Consider the following 14,320-nt stretch of genomic DNA (forward strand, 5'->3'; position numbering starts at 1 on the left):
ATACCATAATAGCTTTTTATGACAGCATTCTTTTCTTGTTTGCTCATTCTTCTAGACTACTTTATGTTACAGTTCCAGGCTCTGCATTCTTCTAGAGGGAAGGTCAGGATTAGTCCTATAGCTACTTTCTTGGGTTATTGAATGTTGTGTGATTCTAGATGCCAGGGCAGCTCATGTTGAGGACCTTCAAGCTTTCAGTAATCCCAAAATGGTTTGATCCAAAGCAGAATTTAACTGATAACCTCTCAGTCTAAGTTCTTCAAGCTCCTAACCTGGGTTTGGGTCTCAGCAACAGTAAACTGATGGTAAGCTGTCAACTAGCTAGGAAACCCTACTGATTGAGAGTGACAGAACTGCAGTCTCCCTATGGGTCTGGGATTCTTGCCCTGCTTTTTCATCTTCAGGTTTCAGATTGGGCTGGAAGCTAAAACAGAGATTCCACTCTGTTCCTGGGGTCTGATCCTCATCACTCTTGCTTGTTTCTGAGCTTGTTCCTCTTTCAGCACATTTCCTAGGGCCTACTACCACTTCCTACTCCAGAATGCCACACATCCCCCAGGTACAGGTCTACCCTTAACCTGTAAACTGAAACTGAGTAGTGAGTGACAGAGTTGTCATTTGTCACTTGATCCCATCATTATGGGTCTGGGACCTCCTTTTGCCCTGATGCACAGTCTTTCCCATGGGCTCTGGAGTGCTATATGCCCTATCTCTAATGCCCACAAACCTCTCTCTCTCACACACAATGGGCTAAAAAATAGCTCACCCTGACTTTTTCTTAGATTTCCCTATCAGGGCTCAGTATGGTAGAAAGTTTTTCTTCACAACAAATCTAAATTTGCTTCTTTTCAATTTATACCCATTGTTTTTGTTAATTCTGCCTTCTGGGGCCAAGCTGAAGTATTACCTTTCAGTACCTTTTTTAAATACTTGAAGATGGTACCTTTATTCCCCCTACCACCATTCCAGTCTTGTGATCCCAAATCTAAACAATCCCCAGTTCCTTCAGTTAATCTTGATATTTGATGAACCTTTAGCCTTTCACTATTTCATTTGTTTTTTTCTGAATATTCCCTAGCATGTTAATGTCCTTTTAAAAATGTGCCCAGAACTGAACATAACACTTTAGGTGTGGACATATCTGAATAGGGTACAATGAGGCTAACACTCATTCCAGCATGTCATGTGTCTCTTACTACAGCCAAAGATAACATTAGTTTTCTTAGCAGCCATGTCAGAATGTTTGACACATAGTGAAGTTTATGTCAGCTGAAATTCCCAGACCTTTTTCTATATGAACTTCTATCAAGCCACGCTTATCCTAATTTGTACTTTAATGTTGATTTTTTTTTAAATCTTAATTATATTTTTATTTGGCTTTACTGATTTTCATCTTAATTGATCCCAGTCTAGCCTGTCAAAGTGGAAAGGTAAAAGGGGACTAGGTTACAAAGGACTTCACACGCTAAATAGAGTTATTTTCTTATTTGAGGATCAAATAAAAATTAAGGAGATTATAGGAAACCAGTGGAGTTTATTGAATGGGGAGAAGGGGTGACTTGGCCAGACTTTGCATTTTGGGAAAATCACTTTGGTGGCAGAATGGATGATGGATTGGAGTAAGGACAAACTTGAGGCAGGCTGACCTATCAGCAAGCTATTTCAGTAATCTAAACATGAGATAATGAGGGCCTGCCCCAAAGTTGCGACAATATCAGAAGAGAGAGAATAGGTTTGAATCTCATATTCAGGAGATGTTGCAAAGGTGAAATGATGGACCTTGGCAACAGATTGGATATGAAGGTGAGAAATAGTGAGGAGTCAAGGATGACACCTAAGTTTCAAGCCTACAGGACTGGGAAGGTGGTGTTGCCCTCTACAGTAATAGGGGTGGCCTGGCCTGTTTGGTAATGCATGCTAGAATTTTTCCGGAAATTGAAATCAGACTCATTGGCTTTAGGTTGTAGAGTCCATTCCATTATCCTGTTTTGACAATCAAAACATTTGCCCTTATCCAGTTTCACAGGTCTTTTCCTTTCTCCATGATCTTTTAGATATCAACAACATGGTTCAACAAAGATGCTGCAGCACTTTGCTTACTCTCTAGTGCCTGTAATGACCATTCTAGGTTAATGTTGTAATTCTCTAGTTCTTTCAGTTCCCTAAGATGTAGATCATTTAAGATAGGGCGTTAGACTCATCAGGAGCAGTTAAGTGCTTAATTATTATCTCCCTATTTACCTTGGACACATTTATTCCCTTTTAGTCCTTTTTGTTCTATTCTCTTTAGGTCAAAGATCTTTCTTGTTAGAGAAAAGAAGCTAAGTGAGTTTTCTTTATTAGTCATCATCCCTTCTACCCTGTCAGCAGTCCTATCCTTCCTTTTGCCCTCAATGTAGATTTTAAAAACAATATCATTTTTTATTGTCTTTAACTTCCCTCTCTGGCCTCAGCTAATTCTAAGCTTTAACAATACTAACATTCCAGTAGGATCATGCCATGCTTTTATAATCATCTTCTTGTCTTCTGACGTGACTTTTAAAAATGTAGGTTGGTCAAATGAGTTTTCTGTTCGAGTCTTTTTAGAGAACCATTCAAGATCTAAACCCTTCAGGATATGAATGATGAAGGGCAAATGTTGAGAATCTTGACCTTTCCTTTCAGTTTTCCTGGATTTAATCCCTTTCAACACCTTATCTCTGCCTTTGCTATTGACCGTTGATTGTTAAAGGGTGTTGAATAGAGTGAAGTCTTCTAACTGGACCTGCTTGGCTTATACCTTGAGTTAGCATTCTCCAGCCTAAATAATTGTTTGAATCCTATTTGCTTTTCTCTCTGTTACCTCAAAAATGCTACTTTCAAGCATGATTTCAGAAGAGTAATATGGAGGGGAGGGAAGGAGAAGGTACAGAAGGAGTAAAACAATAAAGGAATTTGATAGTACTTGCTTTAAGTTTATATATCTGTAGATCTCTGTATATACACATGCATTCACACACACATATACACATATATCTCCTGGGCCTGATGTGCTATTTCTGTCCTTTTATACTTTTCTTCTGAGGTATTATCTCTCTTTACTTTGTGGGGGTGGGGGTGGGGTTGTGTGTGTCTACCATTGTATGTGGGAACAGATCATAATTTCTTTTATGGTTCCCTTTCCTATTCTTTTTGTTTCTGATGGTTAATGATTATTGGTTTCACACACACACACACACACACACACACACACACACAGACCCCCTCTAGTTCTTTCTAGTCATTGCACATGTCATTATTGTCTGGCATATAGGCAGCTAATAAATGCTTGACCTCATCTCAAATGTAATAATTCCACAAGGTTACTATCTTGTTTTAAAATAGAGTTTTATTAATAGCATCTGGGTAGTGATAAGTACTGCCCTCCACTAAGGTGAATAGAGTAATCACTATTACTTTTGAGATCTGTATCATAGCTAGATACTATTTTTTCTGAGCATTTTGGTTTTCCATATAAACAGAATGGAAAGCACAGAAATAATATGACACACAGTCTAGTATGTCTCTGAGAGAATATAAATCCTCTAGTTGGCTTGTCTTAATGAGAGTAGGCCCTTGTTGCCTGTGATGACCCAAGGTCTACCTCTTCATGTTCTCCAGAGCAGTGCTGTCAAACTCTGAACCAAATCAAGATGTAATTGAGAAATGTTTATCAAAATAAGTAAAAATATGATACAACATAGATAATGTTAATTAAGTCAACATATGGCCCTCAGGGATCCATTTCTATTTGCTTTTAACACTACTGCTCCAGAGGACATATCTCTTGGGACTGATGGAAAGCACAAGTATTTAGAGAAAGAATTGATATGATCCAACTGTGTTATTTCTGCCCTTTTGTACTTTTCTTTTGAAGTATTATCTCTACTTCATTCTTCTCATCAGACTTTGGAACTTCTGGGTATGCCAGTTGCTTAGGACTGGGGAGCTTTGCCTGTGGTTGGTTCCTTAAAAAGAAAAAAAATACATGATTATATTTATCTTCTTCATGGGTCTTATATGATTATCAAACTACATACACCCATAATTTTATGGAAGAGACTCCTTACATATGTGTGTCTTTTACTTCCTTTTACTCAGTCTCTTATACTCTCTCTAATATTTGCTCTCTCACTATGACTATCTACAGAGCACTATACTGGGTGCTGAGAATAGAAAGATAAAAGTGAAACAACTGTCCTCATGGAGCTCATAGTCTAATGGGGCAAACATGCATATATACAAAAGAGATACAAAGTAAAATGAAGGATTGGTGAGTGAGAGGCATTAGTAATTAGAGAGGGTTGGAGTAGACTTTAGTTACAGTAGAAATAGTCCATCATTGGGACAGAACTCAGTGCCTTTTCAGCATAATAGAATCTTCCTGGTTTGTTTTTTGCTGAAATAGTCTTTGAGAACCTATAGTCACCTGTTTGCCAAAATATGGCATTGAATTATGGAGGTTAAGAATTAAATTTCCTAAATTCTATTTTTGAAAAACTTAAAAGTATTTTAAACTGAATTAAAATTTTCAATGTATAAAGGTCCAGAAACTTGAAGATACCAAATACAGTCTATTTTTCTACTGTGGATGGGATTAAATACTGTGTTTATATGGAAAACCAAAATGCTCAGATAACCAGAATTTTTTTTTTACAGTACCAAATAGGGGTTATTGGTATTAATAATGGTGACACAGGTCTTGAGAATCATGAACTAAAAACTGTATGATTCTCATGGTATTTGAATAATGAATTTTTTTATGCTTACTAGACTTTACTGTCCCCACAAGATAATCATCTAATATCCCTTTCCTTTTTCAGCTAACCTTAAAAAAGCCATCTGCTAGAAGTAGTGAGTTGTCACTACTTCTCTCATTCACTTCTAAATTGTCTGAAATATGGCTTCTGATCTCCCACTCATCTGAAATTACTTTTTTTTCAGAGTTACCAATAAACTCTTCTTAATTACCAAACCTTATGATCTTTTTTTGGGGGGGGAGGGCAATTGGAGTTAAATGACTTGCCCAAGGTCACACGGCTAGTGAGTGTGCGTGTGCGTGTGTGTGTGTGTGTGTGTTAAGTGTCTGAGGCCGGATTTGAACTCAGGTTGTCCTGACTCCAGGGCCAGTGCTCTATTCACTGCGCCACCTAGCCGCCCCTACCTTATAATCTTTTAAAAATTTCATCCTTCTTGATAGCATTTTATAATGTTGATCATTTCTTCTTTCTGGGTTTTTGTGACACTAAACTCTTTTAGTTCTTCTCCTATGCCTATCTGACCATTTATCATTCTTCTTACTTGATACATTTTGTTTTTTTTTTAATGTGATCATCTAATCTTTGACAGGGATTCTTTTTTTTTTCTTTTTTTGAAGGGGGGAAGGTAGGGCAGTTGGGATTAAGTGACTTGCCCAAGGTCATACAGCTAGTAAATGTTAAGTGTCTGAGGCTGGATTTGAACTCAGGTCCTCCTGACTCAAGGGCCGGTGCTCTGTTCACTGCACCACCTAGCCACCCCATTACATTTTCACCCATGTCACCCTCACTAGCTATGGATCTTCACTGAAGGCTTTGTCCTAGGCATTCTTCTCTTTGTCTATATAGTCTCATTTGATTATCTCACCCGCTCCCATGGATGCAATCATCATCCCAGATCTATATATCCATCCCTCCAATCAGTCAGCAAGCGTTTATTAAGCACCTACTATGTGCCAGGTATTGGATACAAAGAAAAGTTAAAAAAAAAACCCTCCGTCCTTGTTCTGAAGGAACTCACAGTCTCATAGGGGAGGGAACATGCAAACAACTATGAATGAATAGGATGTGTAAAGGATATATTGGAGATTATCTCAGAGTAAAGGCGTTAAGATTAAGGACTAAGAAAGTGTTCTTATTGTTAGGTGGGAATTTGGCTAGGGAAGCCAGGAGGCAGAAACGACAGATAATTCCAGGCTTCAGGAATAGCCAGTGAAAATGCCCCAAGTTGGGAGATACATTGATGCCATATGGGAAGAAAAGCAAATATTATTGGATCATATAATACCAGAGGGGCGGGAGTAACATATAAGAAAGGTGAGAAGAGCTTGGGTTATGATGGACTTTAAAAACAATATAGAGGATTTTATATTTATTCACAAAAGCAGTAGGGAAGCCACTAGATTTTATTGAATGGAGGCAAAGGGGGAATAGTCAGACTCGTGCTTTAGGAACATCGGTTTGGCAATTGAGTAGAGGATCACCTGGAGTCAGGAGAGAGAGACTTGAGACAGAAAGACCAATCCAGAGACTATTGTATTGTTCCAAGTATGAGATGATGACGGTCTTCACTAGGCTGGTGGAAGTGTCATGATTACCTGATCATGAGGCCAGTGGGATATCTTTGACAGTAAGTAATAGGAAAGTTAAGATGGAAGAACTCTATTGGGAGAAAGATAATATACTCAGTTTTGAACACGTTGAGTTTAATTTGTCTATGGGATATCCATTTTGAGATATCCAGAGAATAATTGGAGATTTTATACTGAAGGTCAAGAGAGAGGTTAGGACTGGAGAAATAGACCTGAGAACCATTTTTAGAGAGATGATTAAAATTATGGGGACTGATGAGATTATCAAGTGAAAATTGTATAGAAGGAGAAGAGGGTCTACAACAGAACCTTGGCAGGGAGTATTAGTGATCATTACTTGAATAAAGATGAAGCAAAAGGAAACCAAGGAGATGTCAGACAAAAGGAGAACCAGGAGAGAGTAAACCTAGAGATAATAGAGTATCATTTAAATGAAGGAGACTGACAGTATCACGTGCTGCAGAGAGGTCAAGAAGAATAAGGATTGAGAAAAGGCCATTTGATTTTACAATTAATAATTCATTGCTAACTTAGGAGAAAAACATTGGATGGAAAGGTCAGAAGCTAGACTGCAAAGAGTTAAGAGGAGACGAAAGGAAATGGAGAAATTGATCGTATATGAATTTGTCAAGGAGAGTTTAGCCATAAAAGAGGAGAAGTAGAGGATGATAACTACTGGAGATGGATGAATCAAGTGAGGGTCTTTTTGAGGATGAGGGAGACATAGGTATGTCTGTAAGTCATAAGGTAACATAGAAGAGAACATAAGAGATTAAAGATAGGTGAGAGAGTGGGGATGGTAGAGGGGGTCAATCTATTGGAGAAATGGAATGGAATCACTTATTCAGTGTAGAAGAGCTTACCTTGGCAGGGAGATGGGTCCCATTGCATATTTTGACTGGATATCATGTAGGGATCTGATGAACTCATCCTTTCTTTCCCTCCTTCCAGCCCCCTGAAGCACCAACACAATATTCACAGTGCCAATAGTGACTGTAAATATGCTGGTATAGTGCTCAATCCAGAATATAACAGACTCTCCATATATAAGACAGAAGCAAAACATTTATTCAGACACCAGAAAACCAAATCCCCAAACCAGAAAGCTGAATCCATCATAGTAGCAAAGAAGTTAATAAGCCATAACACAGCATGAAGCCATACCATCCTTTAGCCTTCCCACAAAACAATATTTACTCAGAAGCCTCACTGTCTTCCTCGGATATATCATCTCTTCCCTGTCTCTTAACTGCTCTGACTCCCAGCTTCCTGTGGTCTCTGCTCCACTCTTCAGCAAACTCCTCCCACCACAGGCTCCATGTGATTACATTCAGCCTATTAGGGGGCAGGGAAAATTTTCAAATTCCCTTAGGCTTATTAAGGGGCAGAGAGATCTTCAAATTACCATTACCATCACCACCACCTCCACTCAAACTAATTCATGTCCACAAATTCTACATTCCAGCCATTCTCCCCTATTTGTTGTTTCTCACACAGGATGCTCTGCCTTCCACATGCATGCCTTTCAAGGCTCAGCTAAATACCGTTTTCTGCAGAAAGTCTTTTTTTTTTCCCCCAGAAAGTCTTTCTTGGCCCTTCTATTTGCTATTGCCTTCCTGTCTGTTACTTTGTACCTGTTCTGTATATATCTTCCATATACTATTTTTTATTCAATTTTTTTTAATTTTTCACTTTCAAATTCTCTCCCCCTTTTCTCTCCCTTACCTACCTATTCAGAAGGAAAGAAATACAAAACCCATTACAAATATATATGGTCAGGCGAAATAAATCGCAGCATTCATCATATCCCCCCCCTTCCCCAAAAGAAAATATGCCTCAGTTTTCTCTGAGTCTGTCAGCTCTCAATCTAGAGGCAGATAGTATTCCATGTAGCTTTTAATGTACATGTTGTCTCCCTCACTAGAACATAACTCCTTAAGGGCAGAATCTGTTTGTCTTTTTTCTTTGTATTCTTAGTACTTATCAAAATGTTTTCCATTACCATTTAATAACTGCACTTTGATAAATTGTTTTCTTATTCCCATTTTGTATAGATTTAATACAAGAACTACATTTTGTATCCTTTTAGCTACCTCTTCTTCTGAGCAGTGGAAGACAATAGAATTTCCAGTTGATGAAATTGTACCAGCTTGCATACTGGAAATAATAAACCCAGGCTTGTTTTATGCATTACCAATTGAAAGTAGAGGTAAGAAACTAAATTTTGATGGCTAGTGTTTTTGAAAGTTTGCTTAAAATTTTATACCTGCACAGGCGCACAAACACATATAGTGAAACCTGAGTTATTTTGTATTCCTTACTTATAATTTTGCTGTGCCCTGGATTTTTGGAAGAGAAATTTGCCTGTGATTTACCTGTCAGTAATTTAGTTTACAGAACAGCAAAACAAATTCTTCTGGTTGTGTCTGAGTCAGCACAATCAACTTTGTTTCTCTGTAGTATATTTATGATATTATATAGTAATAATGTTCAGAAAGCCCAATTCATCAAAGAAACTTTAAGTTATGTTCATTATGTTAAGAAAGGCTGGTGTATATCTCAACAATATTTTCAGCATTGAGGGTTGAAATGGAAAGGATTTTCTGATTAATCAAAAAACATTTGCCTAAGAATCCTGATTAATCAAGGTTCTGTTGTATCCAGGTGTTTCACGTCAATGTTTTCTAATTTAGCCATAAAAATTTTACTGCTACTCATACTTTTCTACTTTATTGCATGGAAATTTATGTTTGGGAGACTTGAGTATTTGATTATGAGATAACTAATTATCAACAGCATTCAGACAAATCTATGTAGTTGCTTTTAAAATGTTGTAAATTAGGCCTCAAATATGGTCTTATTTTTAAAAAATAATTTAAGTTTAGAAGCATGATGAAAGCTAAAATTTGCTTTTTACCTGACTTCATCCTTTTAACTAATATTGACATTAACTTTGTATAAAGAATTGTACCAGAAAATCTAGGGACCAAGAATTTTGACACTCCTGCAAGTAACATAAGTCAAAATAATAATGAATATTAAAAAAAAAACTATAGAGAACAACATACATACACACAGGTGTATACATATTTGGCTGAATACACTTGAAATAATGGATTAACCTGCTATACCTGTTAATTTTGATTAAAATGTAGTGTGTACAATCTAAAGCTGCTCATAGAATAATTTTTTATATATTTTAAGCAGACCAAGAAAAATTAAATTTGATGACAGTTAAATTAACAGAACATTGCAACTCTCAGAAAAATAGAGTACTCTTTAAACCAAGAACTGGAGATGTGTGCTGTGCCAGATTTACAAGTAAGGATCTTTACATTAAAGCAGTAACTATATGTTTGTTTTTATATGTAACTAGAGATTTGGCATATTTTAAGTGCTAAGCTCCTAAAAGTAAGGGACTCTGTGTCCATTCACTTATAGGTAGATTGTTTAGAAGAGTGTTTAACAAGGCCAAGGTCATGGGTGTGGTTCTAGTTTATGAAAAAACTTGTCTGTTTTGTGGCTAGCTGTTGCAGAAACCTATGCCTTTGGTCACAGTTGGAAGTTGGGCAAGAACATAGGGTGATTTGTACAAACCCATCAGTACTTCTAGAAACACAGTTTGTCCATGCCCTACTTGTGGTAGATGAGAAATGTCATATTTGTATACAAAGGTGTTATGTGCATGTAAACAGTGAAAGATGTTCCATGTCACACAGTGTACAATGGAAAGTAGTTGACTTTATTTTAAAAGATTGAAAGGGTAGAGATATATAAACAAATCCAAATAGACATGTTTACATGAGCAAATTGTATTGGGTGTCTCAAATGTGGCATGACAATCAAAGTGATGCTGTTCTTTTAAATAAGTGGATAATCAGGACGGCTAGGTGGCACAGTGAATAGAACACTGGCCCAGGAGTCAGGAGGACCTGAGTTCAAATCCGGCCTCAGACACTTAACACAAAACTAACTGTGTGACCTTGGGCAAGTCACATAACCCCAATTGCCCTCCAAAAAGCAAAAAAATAAGTGGATAGTGTATTCTAAGTTGCAGTGTTGCTTGTTGGCTGTATTTTGTGTTATTGTATAAAATGCTGATTAAAAAAAAAACCTAGTGGTTTAATAACAATAGAAGCCCATAATTGTTATGCTTAAATTTGTTTTTTAAAAATAAAAATAAATGAAAGTGTAATCTTTAAACTTCTGAGATATATATGTATTTGGAGAGAAGCATAGAGATTGGCTAATCTCTCAAACTTTAGGAAAGGCAGATAGTCTGGTATGCCTCTCGGCTCAACTTCCCATTGTCCACCATAGCAGGCTATAATTTTGGTAACATAACAGAGGATGAAACCTTTTTAGTATGGTAAGTCAAGAGTAAGGAAATATGTAGCATTTCTACTTTCTTCATATGTGTGGATTGAAAATTTTTGAAAGATTTAAAATTATTATTGGCCAGTTTTCAAGGGATGAGAACATTAAATGTAATTTCTTATTTGAGGTCTCATCTTTTAGGTGACAATTATTGGTACCGTGCTGTCATCCTGAAGGTCTCAGAATCTGAGGTAAAAGTACTCTATGCTGACTATGGAAACATTGAAACTTTGCCTTTTTCCCGAGTTCAGCCAATCACCACCAGCTACCTGGAACTACCTTTTCAAATAATTAGGTGCTCGTTTGAAGGTAAAGTTTTAGTAGTTATTTTCCAAATGCAATTTTTTGAATAGATTTGTCCTACATTGTTGACATGTCAGAACTGATGTTCTTCTAACCTTACAGCCTTCTTAAATGTTAATGTTACAAATACAGTATGTACCTTCATCTGTTTAATAATGTACTTGACTTGTCAGTGAACATTTGAATGAGACTAATAAGGTTTTTTATTTAATGCACACAAGTAAAGGCCATTATTTTTTTGACATCCTAGTTATAGATCCAACTAGATCAGATTAGACTGGTTCATACTACACAGACTTTTTTGGGGGGAGAGGAGCCAGATTTAGTATTAAAATTCCCTTTCCTAGGAAAATAGTACATGGAGGCAGTTTTATAAATCCAGCTGAAAATATATAAATTTATTTTGACCTTCAGTAAATTCAGAAAATTACTCCAATTTCATCACTTTTATAATTAAGATTATGCCTCACAGAATAAGAGGATGTAGAAATACTGTCATTTTTGTCAACTAATTATTATAACTAATTTTTTTTCCAGGAATAATGGAATTGGATGGGGGATGGTCTCCATTAGTAATAGAGCAATTAAAAAAGCTGATGTTGAATCAGAACGTCATGGTTTCAGTAAAAAGAGTCATTAAGAATGTCCATGCAGTGTCTGTTGAAAAACGTTCTGAAAATGGTACTATTAACATAGCTGATGAGCTAGTGATGGAAGGTCTGGCAAAGCACATCACAACTAAAACTCAAAGTGTTTTGAATAAAGGTAATTTTCCCCCAAACTTAAAATTGTACTTTTATATTGTTAGTAAATTTCGGTTGGATACATCTCACAAAATTTTTTAATGTAGAAATAGTTGATGTAAAAGACGTGTTTGTGTTCAGAGTATTTTATTTTTGTTATTATAGTACATTTTATTGGTTTGCTAATAGTTTCTTTTATTTCCTTATAGGACAGCCTAATTGTTGCTGCATAGAATTAAGGAAACAAGTAAGTTAAATTTCACTAAAGTGAAGAAGAACTTTATAAGTTTTTAGTAATAGTGATTATAATTTTGTCTTCTATACCCACAGGTGGAAAAACATGAACAGATACTGCTCTTCCTTTTAAATAACCCAACAAATCAAGATAAATTTACTGAAATGAAAAAGTTGCTAAAAAGTTAAGTATGTTAAATGACATGTGATTTATTTTTTGTACCTGCTGAGTAAAATAATAGTGAATTATGTTGTTTGAATGTATCTTACTGAATAACATTTTGGAATAACTATATTCTGAAACCTAATTACATAGAATCTGGTCTCAGGTTATCTTGATTTTTATACAGTGATATCTATTTCAATTTACTACTGCTGATAAAAATCCTATTCAAGAGAAATTAGGATTTTAGTAGAATTTACTTATTTAATTATAACTTAGGGGTTTTGCTTTTTTGTTTTTGGAGGGCAGTTGAGGTTAAGTGACTCGCCCAAGGTCACACAGCGAGGTTTTGTGTTAAGTGTCTTAGGCTAGATTTGAATGCAAGTCCTTTTGACTCCAGGGCTGGTGCTCTATTCACTGCACCACCTAGCTGCCCCTATAACTTAGGGGTTTTAGAAAATAATTTATTTTTGACATGTACACCTTACTTGTGAATTTAGTTGAGTCAGAGACCTGTACATGCAGATTTTAAAGTGAAATCACATAGTTTAGTTCACTTGTATAGAGAAAGTTTTGCATATATGTTTTTAACTGGGAGTTAAAATTTAGCATACAGAGGTAGCAGTATATTTCATATCAAAACAAATCTTTTTGTGGCTTCATTGACTCAGGTTTAATCTGCATATCTAGGCACTCAATAAATGTTAGTTAAGTAGTGTGGGAGTTTGCCATCATTTTTGTTTGCTGGCTTTCTTTGTTTTATTTTCTTTTTCAGGAACACTATCCATATTCTAAACCAGTCTTGTTGATGACTAATGGAACATAAATAGTATTTTAGGAATTTTTTTTTTTACTTAAGATCATAGGGTCACAGATTTAATTTAATTAAGGGTTTTCTGTTTTTAAAAAATATATATATTGAGTTCTGGAGAGTTGTAAAATTTATCCTTTGTTTTGATACTTGCGACTCATACATATTAAAAATCAAAGCCAGCTTCATGAACTCCACTGTTGTTCCATATGAACACAGATGGTAAGAACATAACTGTTTTGCCACTAAATCACAGTAAAACTTTAAGCAAGTCATTTAACTTTGCTGTGCCTCAGTCTTCTCATCTGTAAAATGTGCCTATCTCACAGGGGTGTTGTGAGGATGAGTTTTAAAAACAATCTATTTAGGTGGAAAATGGTGTGTATTTTCAGTTTTGCTATTCCCTTAAGGCAGCCTTTTGACAGGACTGGTAGATGAACAAGAAATCTGTGTAATGGAACACTGTTCTTCAGTACATCAAAAGAGCTGTGATTTCATCATTGTGGGTACACCCATCACTCAACTCCTTCATGTTTAGTAGATGGTTTCATGAGTTGCTGTGGCCAAAAACTCATCACCTGGTGGCTGGTCTTCTGATGATGAGCCTTCCAGAACTTAGCTAGGCTGGTCTTCATGGTGATGACACTGTATCACAGGGCCTGAACTAGAAACCTTTCCAGCTTGGTTGTAGGACCTGCCAGAGCTTGCACTCTGCTGACATAACTTTCAAGAATCCAGGTCACTTCTGTGTCATGATACAGCATGGAAGTGGGACTTTAATGGAGGATGCCCCTCCTTATTCAGTGAATACATCTAGGATTTCATCTGTACACCGGATGCAATATTAGAATAACTTTTTTAGAAGAGATGAATGTCAGGACATGAAACCAAGGTCTGTTTTATGAAAAATGTTTACTTGATTGCTCAAATACACTTTCTCCTTTCTATACAATTCATCATTTTTTTCAACCTTCCAAAGCATACCTTCAGTGAGTATGACTGATAGGTTTAAAATATATTATGAATGTTTTCTAACCGTTGGAGAAATTTGTGAATTTGTGTCACGGTGTATTCTGCATTTTGGGGTGGAGGGTGATAAAGGATTTCACTAATAATGTGTACTTGAATTGAGAGTAACTTCTATAAATATTTCATTTTTGTTTCAACCTTTTCAGTAAAATAATTGACCAAAACAAGAGAGTGCTGTGGTGATTAAGACACAAGTGTTACTGAATCCTGGCTGTCATCTTTCACAACTGGTGGAACTATTACTATGAATATACATACCAATATAAAATGTATTTTCTTTTGTTTAATCATGT

At 36.2% G+C, this 14,320-nt stretch overlaps 1 protein-coding gene across 1 annotated transcript in view; it reads left to right on the forward strand.

The window, feature by feature from the left end:
* Nucleotides 1-12,213, forward strand: part of TDRD1 (tudor domain containing 1) — a 72,765-nt gene extending 60,552 nt beyond the window's left edge. The window contains exons 19-24 of the mRNA XM_069097561.1: nt 8,457-8,576; nt 9,572-9,688; nt 10,886-11,053; nt 11,585-11,812; nt 12,000-12,037; nt 12,121-12,213. Coding sequence (XP_068953662.1) covers nt 8,457-8,576; nt 9,572-9,688; nt 10,886-11,053; nt 11,585-11,812; nt 12,000-12,037; nt 12,121-12,213 — 764 coding nt within the window. The remainder of the gene's footprint in view (nt 1-8,456; nt 8,577-9,571; nt 9,689-10,885; nt 11,054-11,584; nt 11,813-11,999; nt 12,038-12,120) is intronic.
* The last annotated feature ends 2,107 nt before the right edge of the window (nt 12,214-14,320 follow it).

Source organism: Petaurus breviceps, unplaced genomic scaffold, assembly GCF_028583685.1.
Source record: "Petaurus breviceps papuanus isolate PSGF00001 unplaced genomic scaffold, PetGlider_PUasm1.0 37, whole genome shotgun sequence".
Taxonomy (NCBI): Eukaryota; Metazoa; Chordata; class Mammalia; order Diprotodontia; family Petauridae; genus Petaurus; species Petaurus breviceps.